General features: G+C 46.1%; 1 protein-coding gene across 5 annotated transcripts in view; it reads left to right on the forward strand.

Moving 5' to 3' along the window:
- TUB (TUB bipartite transcription factor) overlaps window positions 1-13,867 on the forward strand; it is a 132,008-nt gene extending 118,141 nt beyond the window's left edge. For 4 of the 5 annotated variants that reach the window (XM_031942415.1, XM_031942411.1, XM_031942413.1 and 1 more), the window contains 7 exons: window positions 329-520; window positions 1,158-1,270; window positions 1,493-1,607; window positions 5,300-5,398; window positions 6,931-7,102; window positions 9,946-10,071; window positions 13,068-13,867. In XM_031942415.1, the coding sequence (XP_031798275.1) occupies window positions 329-520; window positions 1,158-1,270; window positions 1,493-1,607; window positions 5,300-5,398; window positions 6,931-7,102; window positions 9,946-10,071; window positions 13,068-13,078 (828 nt within the window). In that variant the 3' untranslated portion in view covers window positions 13,079-13,867. Of the gene's footprint in view, window positions 1-328; window positions 521-1,157; window positions 1,271-1,492; window positions 1,608-5,299; window positions 5,399-6,930; window positions 7,103-9,945 lie in introns of all 5 variants that reach the window. The other variant, XM_031942416.1, reaches the window with a different exon arrangement.
- Window positions 13,868-18,403: the final 4,536 nt, after the last annotated feature.

Raw genomic sequence — 18,403 nt, forward strand, 5'->3', positions numbered from 1 at the left:
ATCATTATCATCATTGTTATTATTGCTTTTGAGGATGAGTGAGTGGGTCACGATTAACGGGACCCAGAACAAGGGGAAGGGGCTCAGGCTTTGCAAAGACCTGGGCCACCCTGATAGAGGGAAGGAGGAGAGGGAGAGGCGAGGTGGCAGGGAGCTTACTTTAGATGACCTTGGTCTTTGGGGAGAGTAGTTGTGTGGAAGTGCAGGTGGGATGGAAGGTGATGCAGTGAGAGCCGGCAACTGTGGCTTCTCAAGCAGAACTTCGCAGGGTCTGCTGCCGCTGCTGGCTTGGGCCCTGCCTTGTTTCTCATCTGCCTCTGCCTTCCAGGAGACCGCCTCGGCCCCCAGCCCCTCGGCCCAGGCTCCGCTCATCGAAGTGGAGGATCTGGAGGAGTTTGCGCTCCGGCCGGCCCCCCAGGGCATCACCATCAAGTGCCGCATCACGCGGGACAAGAAGGGGATGGACCGAGGGATGTACCCCACCTACTACCTGCACATGGAACGGGAGGACGGGAAAAAGGTCATCCAACCGCTTCAGGCTTTGCTAGCCATGTCCAGGGACTGAGAAGCCACCAGACCCTCTCTCCCTTCCCTCTGGAGCCAGGAGACCATTATTTGTCCCTTCCCGGGGCCAAGGAACCCCTACCCGACTTCCAGGGCAGGGAACCGTCACATATCCCCTTCTCCCCTTCATCTGTGTTCTTGTCAGGGTCGAGGAATATCAGCCCCTCATCTATGTTTTCCCTGGGTCTAGAGCCATCACTCTCACTCCCTTCCCCCTGGTCCCTGGTTCCCTTTTCTGTACCCTGCTTATCGAGGTCTGGGACACAGAGAATCCAGGACATGGGTGTTTGCTCTCTCAGAAATCCCTTCCAGACTCGCTCCTCTCCCCTTCACCCATGGTCTGTTTCTCAGCTCATGTCCTGATGGTCCGGCCTCAGGCGTCTGAGGCAGAGGGTTTTCTGCCCTTGGAAAGGGAATCAGAGGAGACCCCACCCCAGAACTGGCAGGGCGCCATCTCTGCCTTATGTGCCAGGGGGGCGCGGGCTGGGGAGCATGTCACGGTCTGCAGGTGTGTGCGCAGGTGAGAGCGCACAGGTGTGCAGCCAGGTGCTCATGTACGGGGTAGGGGATGGATCATCGTGTTGTGTCCATAGGTATTTCTTCTGGCTGGAAGGAAGAGGAAGAAGAGCAAAACATCTAATTACCTCATCTCTGTAGATCCGACGGACTTGTCCCGAGGAGGAGAAAGCTTTGTGGGGAAACTCCGGTAATGCTGGGGCCCAAAGGGAGCACTGCTGACCCCGCACCGGGACTAGCCTGGGTGGGCCCCTCTGCTCTGTCTTATGGAACTTTGTCATAAAACACTCCCCAAAATTGTATGGCTTAAAACGTCAGAGTCAGGAGGGACCTTAGAGTTCCCTATACTAATGAAACTACAAGCCCGCTCCGGAAGCCCTCCTGATCCCCATTGCTCTCCCCTGGCTTCTAGGTCAAACCTCATGGGAACCAAGTTCACCGTGTATAACAATGGAGTCAACCCCATGAAAACATCATCCAATGTGGAAGGTGCAAATTTAAGGCAGGAGCTGGCTGCCATTTGCTATGTGAGTCATGGGGGTGTGGGGGAGAGGTAAGGGATTGGGGCCAGACACTTTATCCAGACCAGGCTGGTTGGCTGTTGGCTTGGGACTCCAGTCTATTAACCATCTCCATCCATCCACCCCTTCAGCTGACCAAAACTGGGTATTGTCAGCATAGATTTGATAATTAAGTCCATAGGAGATGATGAGATTATTGTGAGAAAAAGAAAGTTTAGGATAGAAATTTTGGGGTACACTTATTGTAGAAGAGCAAATAGACACAAGGAAAACCAAGAAGGCTAAAGATGGAGGGAGCATATATTTGAGTGTAATAGTTTCCTTTAGTTCCTTTTTATTTGTTGTTAATTACCTCTTTTTTATTTTTGACTTTGGTAATTCTCATTTTCCTTTCTCTTTTGTTGTTGAATTAATTTTTTTCTATTTTATTGGTCTTTAAAAACAGCTTGTAATTTTTATTTATCATCACAATGATATTTGTACTTTCAATTTAAAAGATAATTTCAATTTTTATGTCTAGTTAGGGAGGGTTATTAATTTGCTCATCTCCTAGATTTTTTATTTGCATGTTAAATTTATTGGTCTTTCTCATTTTGTTGATGTAAATTTTCAGTTATGAAATTTTTCCCTAAAGACTATTTTGGCTATGGCATATCATTTGTACTCTGTGGTCTCACTTTTATAGTTTTTTTTTGATGGAATAATTTATTTTTATAACTTATTCTTTGACCTATTCACTGTTTAGTACTGTATTACTTTTGTCTGAATGTTTTTTCAGACTTCCCTTATTGATTATAATTTTAATTGTTATGGTCTTCAAATGATACATTAAATATTTTGTCTTTCTGCATTTATTTATAAGATTTTTATGCCTTTTTCACAATAGTTTTTGTACAGGTACCAGCAAAACTGGAAAAAACATGCATATTTACATATATACACACATACATATACATATTTCTGATATAACCATTACCATTAGTAACCATCAAAAATCTATTGTATCCATCTTTTGCAATATTTTATTCAGATTCTTAGTGTCTTTCCTGTCTATTTTTCTTAACTTGTTTGTGTTTAAAACATTGATGATTATTCTGTTCTTTCTCCCTAGAGTTCAGCTAGCTTTCCATTTCAGTTCTTTTGCATCATGCCATTAGGGCATATATAGTTGATATTTATAATTTCATTATCTATGATACATTTAAATATAATATAGTTTGACTTATCTTTCTTAATTATAGTTTTTTATTTTTTTTACTTTGGTCTTTTCTGAGATTATGTTGACAACTCTTGGTTTTTTTTAGATTCAACAGAGGCACAACAGATTCATTGACAACCTTTCATTTTATCCCAATTGAATCTTTATTTTAAGAATCTTTCTTGTGAACAACAAATTAATTTTACTATTCTCTTCCATTTTATGACAAGTTGAGTCTTTTCATCTTTATGACAGTGATTGTTAGGCTAGTTTTTTCCTGCAATATGTTCTGTTATAATGCTTCCTCTCTTTGCCAACTACTCCTTTCTTTAAGGAGAAGGAAAGGTATAAAAAGGGAATAAAATCAGGACTAGTCACCTATAATTAGAATAGTCTGATTTCACTTTTTTTCTCTTTTCTCTACACAGCCTAGCTCCAGATGGCTCAGTTTTACCACTTTTTCTATTTCTTTTTTCCTTTTTATAATTAGCCAGCTGTAGTTGAAGTTTGTTTTGTTTGTGACTATTTCCTCACCAATTCTACTTTCTTAAGCATCATTATTTCTATCCTAAACCAGTTCCTTATTTATTTTGTTGCATAAAAATGCATAATACTGTTTCCATTGGTCCCCCTGAACATGCCTTGCTGAACTTAAATCCAAGTGAGATCCATGAGATCCTCATTTTCTCCATCCCTCCAACTGTATATATTTATATAGTCTTTTCTTGTGCTCAAACTACATTAAACAGTAATCTTTTCTCCCCTCATTACATCCCTAGACTATTTATTTTTTTCTTTCCTCCTTCTCTACTCTCTTTTTTGAGAGAAAAAGTACTCAGACCTTGAGTTTATCTCCTTCTTCTAAACTCCATTCATCCTTAGAGATGTAGTTTTTCTTTCCCTTTCAGGATGTAAACGTTTGATCATCATTTTATCCGTTCAGGTTGTTCAAACCTGTTATCTTTCTAGAGTTCTCTGGACTCATAAATTTACATTTTGAGGATACCACACAGCTCTGGTCCTCTCAACAAGAATGTTTGGAAGTAAGGGATTCTGTTACAAATCTATCTTTCTCCCTGTGGGTGTAAGCTTGGTTTTAAATAATGTTATTTTCATACACAGACTTTTTTATTTTGCTTTTAGATATAATAATTCTATTCTTGTTTTTCTCATACATGCTCACTGATTTTGACTAGGATTCTTTAGTATATGATATGGTTCTTCCGGAAATATTTTTTTATTTGTCTTAGAATCTCAGAAGTTTGACAATAACATTTCTGGGGGAACCAAATTTGGGGCTTCTTTCAGTTAATGATTTAGATTCTGGGTCCTTCCCATGCATCTTTCCCTATGAGTTCTATGACTTTTAAAAAATATAGTATTTGTCTCTCATTCATGATTTTCTGAGGATTTCAATGATTCTTAAATTTTTTCCTCTTAGTGAATTTTTAGGTCATTTTTATTAATGTTGTAGATATAGTTCTTCTTTGGATTTTACTCTGATATTTCTTGTTATATCATTTACTTTTTGAATCCTATTTTTCAGGGGAATCACTTTCATGATAAAGTTTTCCAGCTTCTACTGCTTATTATCCTTCAAATATTCCCTCATGAATTCATTTTGGCTTATTTCTGATTTTCTTTTATTTCTTTCCATAAACCTTCAGTCTATTCTTCATATTCTTGTCACCAACCTCTTCTCTTTTCTGGGGTTTATTCTTGTAATTATTACTGAATTATATTTTTCTAAAGTTTTACCTTGGGATTCTCTTAACCCATAATGTTTCTTCTCTGTACTTCAAATTTTCTTAAGCTTATTCATTTCTTCCTTCTCTCCAAAAGGGATTAGCCCATCCTCTTGTTGCTTCTATTTCTTTCTACAATTGCATGCGTTAATGCTACATAAATCTCTGAAATGGGGCTGATGTAGGAGTATAGAGTCGTTAATAGCCATAGGGAGCTCTAAGGCTAAATTTCGGACGGGGCAGTTGGCTGGCAAACCTAGGCAGTTTGGGGGCCCTTTCTCCTCTGCAAACCTGTGATGGGGTAGGTCACGATGGGTGATCATGACTCTGAGATGCCTGGTTGTGGGAAGGGGAGAGGTCCCTGTGCTGAGGGATATAGGAGGGTGGGCACTGAGTGGGAAGAAGTGACAGTCACAGGGCACGGAGAAGGCACCTTCCCAGGTGATCGTGGCCCCTGAAGAGCCCAGTCTTGGATGGGGAGTCAGCTGTAGTCATGAAGGCGGCGGGAACCTGGGTGGGTGGATTCAGAACGGGGCACTTTGAGCCACTGAGGGGCACAGACCAAGAGGGGAATTCTCAGGGAGGGGACAGCAAGACTAGGAAACTAGTGAGCAAGACCCTCCCCAGCTTAGCAGTATGTGTGTGTGTACACGTATGTGTGTACATTTGTGTATATACATGTGTGTTTGTGTGTGTGCATCCCTCCTCTGTTGGGAGGGGGCTTAATCAGCCTCTTCTCCCTTTGGAATCTCTAGGAGACGAACGTCCTGGGATTTAAGGGCCCTCGGAAAATGAGCGTGATCATCCCTGGCATGAGCATGGTGCACGAGAGGGTCTCCATCCGGCCTCGAAACGTGAGTCAGCCCTGCCCTGCCCGCCTGTGGCCAGGAGAGGAGAGTGCTTCTTATAACTCCTTTGTAAGGAGGAAACACGAGGGAAGGAGGGACAAGGGAAGGAGACAAGGAAGGATGCTGGACGCAGAGCTGGTGGGGACCGCAGAGTGCGCCCGACCCGAACTGTCCAGAGACAGGATCTGGCTGCCGAAGGAACCTCTTGGGCTGGGAGGGCCCCTCCAAGAGCCCAAGCAGCTCATTCTGTCTTCAGACACTGAGATTCACGAGACATTTTCCTTTCCCATTCTGAGTCCCAGTCTGCCCCTCTTTCCCTTGTTCCCTTGCTCTTAGTTAAGCCTGTGAGGACTGAGCAGAACAAAGTCTCCCCTCTGACACATGATGGCCGGAGGTCGTGTCCCTTCTCTCCAAGCTTTAGTCCCTTTTTCTTTCAGCCGGCTCTGATGGGCCGTGGTCTCCTGTCCCTTCCCAAGCCCCAGGTGTGCCCTGGGCAGGCTCCAGCTGGCCAGAGTCTTTTGTGAGTGTGACACCCACAAGGCAATGCTCCTGGGGCATCTGACCGGGCAGCACATGGTCATCACGGCTGGGCAGCCGCCATGTTTGATGCAGTTTCACCATGCTGCTTTTCCCAGATGTTAGGGTGTCTTCCCATTGAGCTTGCAGTCCATTAAGCCTGCTCCCCACTTTTAAATGTGACATTTGCTCTTATTTTGTCTTACTTCCCTCTCCCGTTCTCAAAGCCCTTCTTTCCTGTCTCTGATTTTCCTCTAGCCATCAAAATGGTGGGTTTTTGTCCTCAGCATTTACTGCCAGCTCCAGTTCCTCCTGAATGTTAGCTCCTCATTTGTGCTTCTAGGACTGTACCTTTCTTCTGGGCTCATTGCCCATCTTTGTTTCTTGTAAAAAAAAATATCTGAGCCCCAAAGCTGGAGACGAACATTTTTGTTTGGTCTCTTGATTCGTGATTAGTAATTTCAGTGTCTCCGCTGTCACTTCCCTTAAGTACTTGTTGATGCTACCAGGCCCTCCCAGTGTGTGGTGTCCTTTCTTCTTCCTCAGCCCCCTCAGCGATGTAGTCCTCAATCATGTCTTAGGGGACTGCAAAATCTCGCAGGAGCTGAGTCACGTCCAGCCTGTCCCCTGACCTAAATCACTTTTCTGTCTCCTATCCCTGTTTCCTTGTACCAGGGACTCCCTTCCCTCTCTCATCTTCTTTTTTCTTCTTCCTTTTCTCTCTCCTATCCTTGTTTCCTTGTACCAGGGACTCCCTTCCCTCTCTCAGATTCTTTTTTCTTCTTTTTTGTCTTCACTGCTTCACTATCCCATAGATAGTGCTCTCCTCTGCTCCATTTGGACTTCCTATTGTTATTCCTTCTATTCCCCCACATGCTCTAATTTGCTCCCATTTTTCTTCCTCTCTCCCCCATCCCCACTCACTCCCTGGCCTCTCCTGTCTCTCAGCATCTCTGCACCTTCTGCAAAATGCCCCCCAGTGCTTTTCCTTCCTCAGACAAGTCCTGTTCTTGCTCTCTCAGGAGCAGGAGACGCTGCTGGCTCGATGGCTAAGCAAGAACACGGACACCATCATCGAGCTTCACAACAAGACACCCGTGTGGAACGACGATACCCAGTCCTACGTGCTCAACTTTCATGGTCGGGTCACGCAGGCCTCGGTCAAGAATTTCCAGATCATCCACGCAAATGACCGTGAGTACTCTTTTGGGAGAGAAACTCTCTATTTAGACAAAGAGACATCTCCTGAGGGGAAAGATGGCGGGAGGGGAAAAGGGATATTGTGCAGTTTGGCTCAAGCCAGAGGAAGTAGGGCTCATGGAAGAGACTCGGGCTAGCCGTTACACAGGCTGTCTCACGACCTGTAGGTGTGAGGGCATGGAGGACTTAAGTCACCATCATAGAGTCAGAGAGCTGGAATAGACATGGGCCGGTCCCCCCAGACCTGGAATCTCCTTTCCAGCACTGCTGCAGCATGGTCAGTTGGAGACTTCTAGCAGCGAGGCACGAAGGGTAGTCCATCCATTCTGCCTGTGGAGCTCTAAATGCCAGGAAGTTTTTTTCTCCATTAAGCCAGACCCGCTCCTGAAAATCCCCTTTTTGCTTGCCTTCTGGGGCCAAGCAGAAGTTCATTTTTTCTTTCCCATGTCATTCAAATGCTCCACAGCACTCACACTGAAGAACCAGACATCCCCGGTACTTTCCATTGGTCCCTCTCTGGCCCAGATGCATCATCTTAGACTCTCCCTGGTTCATAATCGTCTTCCCAAAATGGGGCTCCCAGAAGGGTCCTGGGTACACTGTAGGCCTGTATGCAGCATCCTTCATTCTGGGTACTATTTGTTAAAGCCATTTTTAGTCCCCATTGATTTTTCTGGCTGCGGTCTACCAAAGCCCAACTGTTTTCCAAACGAAGCGATCTGATCATACTTCCGACCTGTACTCTTACAATTGATTTTGGGAACCCAAATGCAGGATTTTACTTTTATTTGAATTAAACTCCTTTACTAAAAATGGGGACCAAGATGAAATCCTCAGCTATCCTTCCATCTGCTTACTTTCTCATCTTTTATAAAATGGGTGTCAGAATGCCTTACAAGTGCATCTTGGGTATCCTTTATGAAAACATGAGATGGGACAGGCAGAATTTTGAACATCATTTTCATAGACATCTTCACAAACACAAATAAGACGCTTGGAGGAGAGAAGAATGCACTGCATCTGTTTCTTTTTCCTTTTTCTTTTGGCTGAGGCAATTAGGGTTAAGTGACTTGCCCAGGGTCACACAATTAGTTAAGTGTCTGAGGCCAGATTTGAACTCAGGCCTCTTGACTTCAGGGCTCTGTCCACTGCACCAATTAGCTGCCCCCTCTCTATTTGTCTATTAAAAAACGAAACAAAACATTAAAATATTGGACTCAATAGAACAAAGTTGAGCCTGGAGAAGTCTTTGTTTCACGCCTGTTGATCTGCCAAGTGTCAACATCAAGTGATACAGAAGGGAGATGTATGTTCTCCCTAGCTTCTTTCCCCATTCTTCAGGAATAGATCCTATCCTGAGTCCAAACAGAAAAGTCCTTGTTGATGGCAAACTTCTCCAAATGCTCTTATTTACAGATGAAACTGTACTAAAGACACTGAACTCTAGAAGACTAACAATCCCTTTCATGAAGTGAACAATCTTTTAAATGCGATTTATTTAACTATCTTTATTGGGGGAAAAAATGGATGAAAAATGCTCATTACCCTAGTCTTTTCAGGGCTGGTGCTCGATCCACTGCACCACCTATCTGCCCCTGATTATTCTTTTTTACATTTTATTTTATTGAAGCTTTTTATTTTCAAAAGCTAGGCAAGGATAACTAGTCACCGCTGACCCTTGCAAAACCTTGTGGAACATTATTATTTTGGAGGAATTAAGATGCCCAGTAATCCAAAGGGAAAAGACAAGATTCATGATGGGAATAAGGAGGGTGCAGCATGGGAGTTAGCATGGTCGCAGCCCACCCGTGAGCGTGGGAAAGGAGGCAGACCGGTCAGCCACGTGTCTGTGGGGCCAGCCCGAACGCTGCCCGAGATCCCGGGAGCTCGGAGACATGGGAACGGACATGATCCACAGAGGGTTTTGGAAAGATTGTGCGGATTTGGAGGGGCTGCCTCGTGGATGGAGTGCCCATACTCATGGCATTGATCACCCATCCATCCATCCATCCCTCAGTAAACAGCTCCTAAGCTCCTTTATGGCCAGGCAGTACGCTGAGCACTACTCCTCCCGGTGTCTCAGGAGATTGCTTTTTCTCAGTCTCAGTCTTTCCCTTTTTGACCATCTGTCCCTCTCATCTTCATGGCATCCCTGTATTTGATCATCACACATGAAGGCCTTCTTCCAGGTCATTGATAAAGCTCTTAAACAGCGTAGCTCCCCAGACAGGGCCCTGGAGACGCCATAAAGCAACCCTTCTGCGGGGGAAGCTGGGGTCCTCTGTAGGGGATCCCTTTAGGGCCAGGATAGGCCTCCGGCCTAGGGCTCCAGCCGACTTGGCCCAGAGACCCGGCAGAGTGCCGGCTTGGGTGCAGAGGAGCCGGCTCTGAGCATTGCGGGCGATTACTCGCCCTCGGTGTGAGAAAGTGGGCAGAGGGAGTCCCGAGAGGGCCCTCAGTCTGGGTCTGATCGGTGACAGGCAGGGGTCCTTAGAAGGCCGGTTTGGGGGATAAGAGCCCAGCTCTCCCGGGCACCGCGGCTCTGGCTGGACAGTGGGCTTGGGCTGGATGGCTGGTCCAGAGCCCCCGGGCCCGGGACTCACTGTGCACCACTCTGTCTCTCCCCACCCTGGTCTCTGGCTCTCTGGCTCTCCCTGTGGTTGCCCCTGGTTCTGTGTCTGTGGCGCGCTCTCTGCCTGTTCTCGCGGCTCTCTTGCCCTCCCCCGTGTCTCCCTCTGCATGGCTCTGTGTCCCGCTGCCTCCGCGCCCCGTTGCCCGCCGCGTCTCTGTGCCTGGCTGTGTATCTGCCTCTTGGGGGTGTCTGGGTCCCTCCCTAGCTGACTACATCGTGATGCAGTTTGGCCGGGTGGCAGAGGACGTGTTCACCATGGATTACAACTACCCGATGTGCGTCCTGCAGGCGTTTGCCATCGCTCTCTCCAGCTTCGACAGCAAGCTGGCCTGTGAGTAAGCGGGCGGGCGCTGCCCCCACCCCCCGCCCCGCAGGAAGCCCCCCAGCCAGTCTCTGGCCCCTGGACTCGCCACGTGGGCCCCACTGCCTCACACTGGACCCTCTCCAGCCACGACGGGAGAAATGGCGTGTTTCTCTCCAGCACTCCCATCCGTCATCCTTTGTCTTTCCTGAAGAAAGCGAGACGCCCTCGCTGGGAACATAGACATCTCACTCCATGCTCCCTTTCTGCCCGGCCCCTTCCCCAGCCACTCTTCCTCAGCCTCCCTCCCGCCCGCCCCTCAGCCAGCTCCATCTCATTCCCCCTCCTCCCCTCCTGTTTCCCCCCATCTCTCTCTCCCTCCTCCACCTCATCCTTTCTCAGGGCTTCACTGTACCTGGGTCTGGGCCTGGTTGGGGTGCTGTGAGCTAGAGAGAGCCCCCTCCTCCCTGACCCAGGGAAACCTCCATGTGCCCCTTTCCCCATCAGCCCTGGCTCACAAATACAGACCATACTCAGAGCGAGGGGGCTCGGAGCCCCCTCCGTGGCTGTGTCAAACCGATGTCAGTCCATCTTTGTCCGGGCCCTGGAGGCGTAAAGGCCGGAGGAGCCCAGGCCGTTCCTCTGCGGCCGCCCAGCTGAGGCCGCTGCCCAAGGAGCTTCGTGGTCCCCCTCAGGACTTGGGATTCCCGTGGAACCACGTTGCTATAAAGCCCCCTGGTGCCCTCAGGAGGGCGTGAGTGAGTGAGTGTGAGACTGCGCCCAGGGTCTGTGAGCTGTGACTGGTCTGTGGACGGCGCTCGCCCTTCTGAGGGGCTGTTGGGGACCGTGTCTGGGGGCCGCGGCTGCGTGTGAGTGTGCCACGTGGGTGACTTCTGGCTGCAGATTCCACGGCGTGCTCCCTAGAGCAGGGGGACCGTAGGGGGGATGGGCAGCGGGTTATTTCTTCCTTGCATTCAGTGCCCACTTCTGCCCATGGGCACAGTGACCAACTGGCCCAAAGCCAGGCCCAGGCAGGGCCCCGGCGGAGACCAGAGTGCGGGGCTGAGACTCCCTCGTCTCAGGAATGCCAGAGCCTGGCATGGGGTCCTCGGGACGATCGGGCTCAGCTGGGGCCCTCTGGCCACTGGCGGGCCAGCTTTCCCCTGTAGTATTCAGTGCAGAGTTCTGAATTTGGGGTCAGGAGCAGAGTTCGAATCCTGGCTTTCTCTTTATGACCTATATGACCTTAAAAATCACTTAACTCCTCCGTACCTCAGATGAGGGGACAGGATTGGACTGGACGGCCTTTCCCAGCCTGTGCTCCTCGTGTAACCCCAGCTGAATTACAGGAGCGGGGCATGGAGTCTGGACTCTGACTCTGATCCAAGTCCAGCTTAGCTCATTATACCCTTAGTATGGCCAGGGAGCTGGTGAATAATAATAGTAATAACAATAACAGTAGTGGCTCACATGTCTGTAGTGCTTTAAAGTTTATAAAGCCTGAGAAGGTAGAGAGCGAAGTGCATTTCACAAAGGAAAGTCCTGAGTGGGGCCATTTGGTCCCAAGGGGACGAGGCAGCGTGGTCCAGCAGAAGGAACTGCTGGTGTGAGGTCAGGAGCAGGGGTCCTGTCCCCGGCTCAGTGGGACTGTTAGCTGCTTCTGTTTTCAAGATCGGTTTCCTCGTCCAGTGGAGGGAGTTGGGCTCCAGGATGGCTCCGGGGTCCTTCTCATCCTGTGATTGAACCCAGGACCCCCAGATTGCCGACTTCCTGGAGATGTGGCCCCTTGGGGGTGGGGAACGAGGCAGGACGCTGGTGGTCTGGAACTCAGAAGCACAAAGCAACAAACCTCATTTTCCACCCCAGCGGAGTGAGCTGTGAGGCAGGGAGAAATGTTCAGGAACAGGAAAGGGACAGAGCCTGGGATTAAACACCATGAGGAACCACCTCATAGCGACAGGGCCTTCCTGATGGCCAGGGCAGGGAGACGCGGCCTTGGAAACCTGAGGGCCGAAGGTGTTTCAGGTCAAGGCCTTGGTTAGGACAGGCGAGCTTTGCAGCTCATGGGGCACGTCCCACCCTCAGCTGGTTCCTTCTGTGCTCCTGGTTTTACCTGTTCCCACTTTGTAGGCCCTGCCAGACAAACTAGCTTCCCTTTCCTTCTGAATGTCTGTGGTGTGCAAGGAGGGAAACTGTGCATGAGCACGAGTACGTTTGCAGGCAGCCCAGCCACCCTTTGAATCCGAGCCAGACTTCAGGGTTTCCTGAAGGGCAGAAACTGCTGGGTCAAGGTCAGCGTGCTTGGACAATAGTCTGTATGGGCTGGGGAGCAGTGTCTCCCAAGAAGTCTGTCCCCTCACTTCCTGACCTTCTTGGGGCAGAGGGCGCCCCTGGATTAGGAGAGCAGGTAATTCCTCAGGGGCTCCGGGCAAGAAGAGGTGTTTGGAAGAAATAGTTTTCTAGATTTTTTCTTTCCTTTTTTGCATTACTAAACTTAAAAAAATCAATTAGTTTGCATGTGTGTTCTTGGGCAAATTGGGACACATTCTGGGGAAAGTGCCTTAACAATTCACAGTAGAGAAGGAAGCATGTGGGAGGGATCCCCTTTGTCAGTGGGAGTACCCCAGGGGAGGATGCTGTCCGCAACGAGAAGCCACCAGATGGCGATGTAGAGGACTGAGGGTTCCAGAGGTAACAAGTGGGAAGAAAGGGCAGAGACCCACTAGGTTCTTCTCCCTCAGCAAAAATGAGAAAATGAAAGATTTCTTCTCCACAAGTTATTAAGACACGGGTGAGTTGCTAGGATTGTAAGGTAGATGTGGGAGCATCCCTGAAAGGTGGCCCTCCCAGTGAGCCTCCGTGTGTTCTCCAGGGTGCTGAAGCCACCCTGGCACAAGCAGCTTCCATCACTGGTGTCCTCCCTCCTCCCCCTCACCAGTCCTCCTCGAAGACCCCCGAGTGCGGGCCAGGGCCGGGCATCTTGGAGGACACTCATTAGGGGCCACCTCTCCCTGATGTATTCCCAGGTGGCAATTGATGCTCCTCTTCCAAAGACGTGGCCTAATGCAGCCGATTCCCACTGGTACCCAGAATTGTAAGTGAGCCCCTGGCTACCGCCTGAGGAGAGTGACCAGAAGACTTCTCCCTGCTTCTCCCTGCTTCGGCTCAGTCCGCCTCTGCAGCCTAGGCTGGGCTGGCTCTCTCCCTTGAATCCCTGGGAGTGAGTCCCGGCTGGCCGACCTGAGGCGGTGGTCAGTGCTCCCTCCGGCAGGGAGCGGACGCTGCTTCCCAGTCAGGAGCAGACTCCACGCCCCAGGCGGGGGGCCCGGCCTTCCCCCCTTTAAGGGGCCGTGGGGACTCTTTGCTTAATCGGCTCCAAGCTCGGCTTGACATTTCTATGTGCTTTTGCTTTCAGAAAGGAGAGATTGGGGGAGCATTCTGTTTTTTATGAGCATTCCAACTGAGTTTTTATTACAAGACCAAATCAGAGCAAACCAAATCGCCCCCACCCTTGGCGCCCATTCCATCGTCCAGCTCATCACAGTGCCTTTTTGTTTCTTTTCTATGAAGGATCCCCTTGCCCCCTCTCTCTTCGGATCTCTCTTCTCCCTAAGGCTTGCTAGAATCTGAGCTGGGATAGGCCTCAGGGGGTCCCTGTAACGTAGCCAACTCCCAGTGGGTCAGAGAGTGGCCCAGCCGGAAGGCCCGGCATCGCCTCAGCGTGGAGAGCCCCGACGTAGCCAGTCATCTCCCATAATGCCTAGGATGTGTTATGTCTATTTGCACAAGAGTGTCTTTTCCTATTTTCGAGTGGTCAGACATTTTATTTTTGTTCAAAACTATCTGGAGTTTTAGATGAACCTGTGCTTTTATTAAGTGACTTTTTAAATAAACTCTTTGGTATTTGAGCAAATGTATTTATTTATCAGTATGTGCAATGCCTAATTTGGTATTTTCATAATGACATGTCTGGTGTAGGAATTAGTGTTTGGCTACATACAGAAAGCATACTAACAAATTAAACCTTAATTGTTTCAACACTGCTGTTTATGTCTTTCCTGGAAGGGGGCAGACCACGTGTTCTTTATGATAGTTTCTAAGCTGGGGCTGACCCTTCGTCGGTGTTCTCTGACCTAGAGCCCATTCTCCTCACAGGCAGACTTGCCAAGGAGGACTCAGCCACCAGATGGGGAATTAATCGAAAGGCTGACCTCCTGGATGGGCAGTAGCATGGTTACCTGTGCCCAAGCATGTTCCAGGAGCTGGAGAAGATATAACTCACATTTCCATATTGCTGTATGGTTTACAAAGTACTTCCCTCACGCTAACAGTGCAGAATGAAATTTTCACACACAGGAGTTGGTAGGCTGAAAAGGCTGAACTTTCCCAGGTAGGGAGGAGCCCTCTGGCTCATTAAAAAGTAGGGACAATCTGCTAAAATGGCAGAGCAGAAAACCCCTGACCTGAAGATAGAGACTCAAATTACAGTCCTAATTGCGTGATCTTCGGAGGTAAGTTATTGGCTTTGGAAGCCTCTGTCAGTTTTTGGGGGGTGCTAGACTTGGAGCTAGAAGACTGTGTTTGAAGTGATGAGATCCTTAGCTAAGGGATTTCACAAGTACAGATTTCAATTTCCTCATCTAGAAATGGAGAGCATTGGATTAGATAATTGCTAAGGTTACTTACAGCTCTAACATTCTGTGGTTCTGCTATTAACTGAAGATAACAATTGCATGTCAGAAAGTGTTTTTTAAACCTTAAAGTACTATAAGAATGAATTATTGTTATTGTGGCGAGTTGTAATCAGTCAACCAGCAAATATCTATTATGAGGGTCAGATTTAGAGATTCAACCCCTGAGAATCAGGTGCAAAAAGGCAGAAATGAAGTGGCAGAAGTAATGATTGCTCTGTAATATCATCACACAATCTGACCATTAAATTAATCTTGTTGGCAAACCGCACAAGAGCTACATGAAGCAGGGGTTTTTCTTCACAGCAGTTGTTCCCATATCATCCTGGATCTAGAGGTGTTTGAAAATCGTGTCTGGGAATAACCTTCCAAGCCATTTTGTGAGATAGAGGATACCAGTAAGTTTCCTTGAACCTTAAAGATCCAATGTGGAAGGAGGGAGGTGAAGGTACATTCAGGATGAAACCAAGAAGTGAACCCCCAACACACAGACCACAAATCCCTAGCCCATGCCCCAATTTAGAAACTAAAATTAGAAATATGAGGAAAGAAAAGAAAACATCAATCAGTATAAAAATGATTATGTTTGATTGTATTTTCAACTAGAGTATCAAAAGAAAATTGATTTTCTTTAAGGAATAACTGAATATCAAGAAGAAATGAAGCAATAGATAAAAAATGAAATGACTCCACAGGAAAAAATGGGAAAAGTGAATAGCTTAGAAGGGAAAATGATTAACCTCAGCCAAGAAATGGACTCCTTGAAAACTAGAATAGGACAAACAGAAATCAGTGACTCTGTGAGACAGCAAGAAATAATAGGAAAGATAATAAATAGAAGAAAATGTGAGATCTGATCATTTAAATAACTGACATGGAAAAAAAAGGTTGAGATAATTTAAGAATAACTGGATGCCTTGAAAACCATGTTTTATTCAAAAAGGTTTGGTCTCTATATTTTGAGAACTCATAAAAGAAAAATGTCCAGGTCTGTAGAATCAGAGAGCAAGATAATGATAGAACAAATCCACTATTTGCCTCTTGAAAGGAACCCCAAAAGGAATCATCTCAAAAAAGCTTAAATCCAAGATTCCCATGTCAAACAAAAAATACTGGAAGCATCCAGAAAGTAGTAATGTAAGTACCAAGGAATGGCAGTCTGAATCATACATGACCTACTATAAACAAGAAATCTTGTAATATATTCTAAAAGGCAAAAAAGACTTAAAACCAAGAATAATTTGTTCTGCACAACTGATGCTAAAGGGGTAAAAAATGAATCTCTAATGGAATAGAAGAACTTTTAAGTATTTCTAGTAAAAAGAAAACCATAACTGAGTAAGAAATTTGAAATACAAGCATTAGTCAGGAGAAACCTAGAATTGCCAACTCACTTCAGCAATTGGAAGGAGCCATATGATGATGGAGTGCTAACATTCTATTAGGGGGTGAAGTAACATGTTCCTTCAGAACCAGAATATCTTCAGAGAGCATCAAAGGAGTGAAATAAAAAAATAGGACCTGGGTGGTGGAAAGAAGGAGTATTTCTGTTTTGATAATTGAGGAGAAAAAAGGAAGGGAGGGCAGGCTAAATGTGGTACTGCACAGCTGTAATCCTTGTTACTTGTTGGATCTCTTCAGGAGTTCTGAGCTCCCATAGGACTAAAGCTGGGTGTCTATATGAAGTCTGGTGCCGGAGGCTACCTAAGGAGGACCGACTGGCCCAGTCAGAAAAATGAAGCAGGCTCCTTGCTGACTGATATTAGAATCAGGGATTTATAACCTAGGGGAAATAGAGAATCTCAAAAAAAGAGAGTAACAGGAAGAATATGTAAATGTTGAAAAAAAGGAGATAGAAATGAGCACTTCTCATAACTGAAGTATATGAAAGAAGAGCATATGAATATGAATGAAGAGGTGGAAAAGAGTGGGAATCACATCAGCCATACTTATCTGAAATGGAGGAAGGCTGGTTGAACACATCCAGTTTGGTGTAGAGATACATCACAGTTCCCTGGGATATAGGGGGAGGATGTTAAGAAGGAGGATAATGCTAGATTATGTATAGTCAAGAGCAAAACAAACTTCCCGATTGCCAAGTGGGAATTAAGGCTGCTGAGGGAGAACCGAAATCCAAGGGGGTGCCTTAGATTGCTTCTTGGACAACAGGGGTATGGCCAAACTAATTATGGCGATGAACAAACTGGAACATTGTGCCATAAGAATTTACAGAAAAGGTGATTTTGAAGATTCTTGGGCAATATGAACTTACAGGGTAAAAATACCTGAAGGGTTGCCATGGATTGTAGCTTACATTTGTTCTGCCTAGCCCTGGAGGGCAGTAGTCACAATGGGTACAAATTGCAAATCCCCACTATGCAGTAAGTATCTGGAAAGAAACCCAAAGATACTTCCTAGGATAGTCGTTTCTGTGGTAATAATAAAATCCTAATCTTTGCAAAACGGTTCTATCTTTCATGTCCTTAGATGGGGACTGAGTGGAAAACATCTTGGAAATAATTTCTCCAGCCAGAATTAGTACCATTGACATTGTGTTTAATGCCTCAGATTGTACCTGGACTATTTCCAGGCTTCTCAGGGGACTAAAATACATTACATTCCAGCAAATACACACGTAAAACAAATGTTTATCACACTCACATAAAAGATGTTCTTCATACGATAGCTACCTATCCCTGTCCACTCTTTTAAGATGGCCAGTTTGAGCATAACATGTTTTCAACAAAGTCTGTCCTGGAACAGCCAAAGCATCCTACTTTTCTGCTTTTTTTCAATGCCCCCAGCACCACGCTGTGTATGTTCCTCATGGATGTTAGTCTCTAACCAGTTATGGTTTTGGGGTTGTGACTCTGGATGGTTTTTGAGAAGACTAAAGACCATAGGTTTAGAGCTGAAAGGACCTTAAAGGTCACTGAGTCTAATTCTTTCATTTTGCAGATGAACAAAGTAAAGTTGGGAAAATTTAAGTAACTTGTCCAGAATCGAACACAGAGCTCCCTCCCTCTAAAATCAATACGATCCATTGGTTCATCTTTCTTCCTTTTCCAACATTTGATGGGCTATCATAGTGAAGACAGATTAGATTTGTTCCCTGTGGTCTAGAAAGCTGAACTGTCAATGGATATTTTTAAAAAATCAGAAGGTATCATATTTCAACAATTTTTAAGCAAAACCTGCTAAGCTTATACATTGTCCAAAAATGGAATTATGTCTTCATGAATTAAATTCATCATTATTGCCACTGTGCACCTGAGAAACGCAAAGGGGACTATTTCAGAGAAAATGGGGAAAACATGATGACTTGAATGAACTGATGCACAGTGAAGTGAGCAAGACCAGGAAAACAACTTAAATAATTTTTAAAAACAATGAACTTTGCAAAACATAACTCTAGTCAGTCAACACAATGATTGACTGTGATTCTAAAGAAATATTTGCTTCCTGAAAAAGAAATGATAGTCTAAATATGGAGAAATCGATACTTTCTAGACATGGTCATATGGTCATATGATGATTTGTTTTGTTCCATTGTATACATTTGTTATAAGGGTTTTTTTCCTTTTTTTGTCAAGGGTAGATGTGGTAGATGATTGGGAAAGAAAATAAATGCTTTTTAATTAAGAAAATAATTTTTAAAAAGTTGTACATTT

The sequence above is a fragment of the Sarcophilus harrisii genome, chromosome 6 (genome assembly GCF_902635505.1).
Source record: "Sarcophilus harrisii chromosome 6, mSarHar1.11, whole genome shotgun sequence".
Lineage (NCBI taxonomy): Eukaryota > Metazoa > Chordata > Mammalia > Dasyuromorphia > Dasyuridae > Sarcophilus > Sarcophilus harrisii.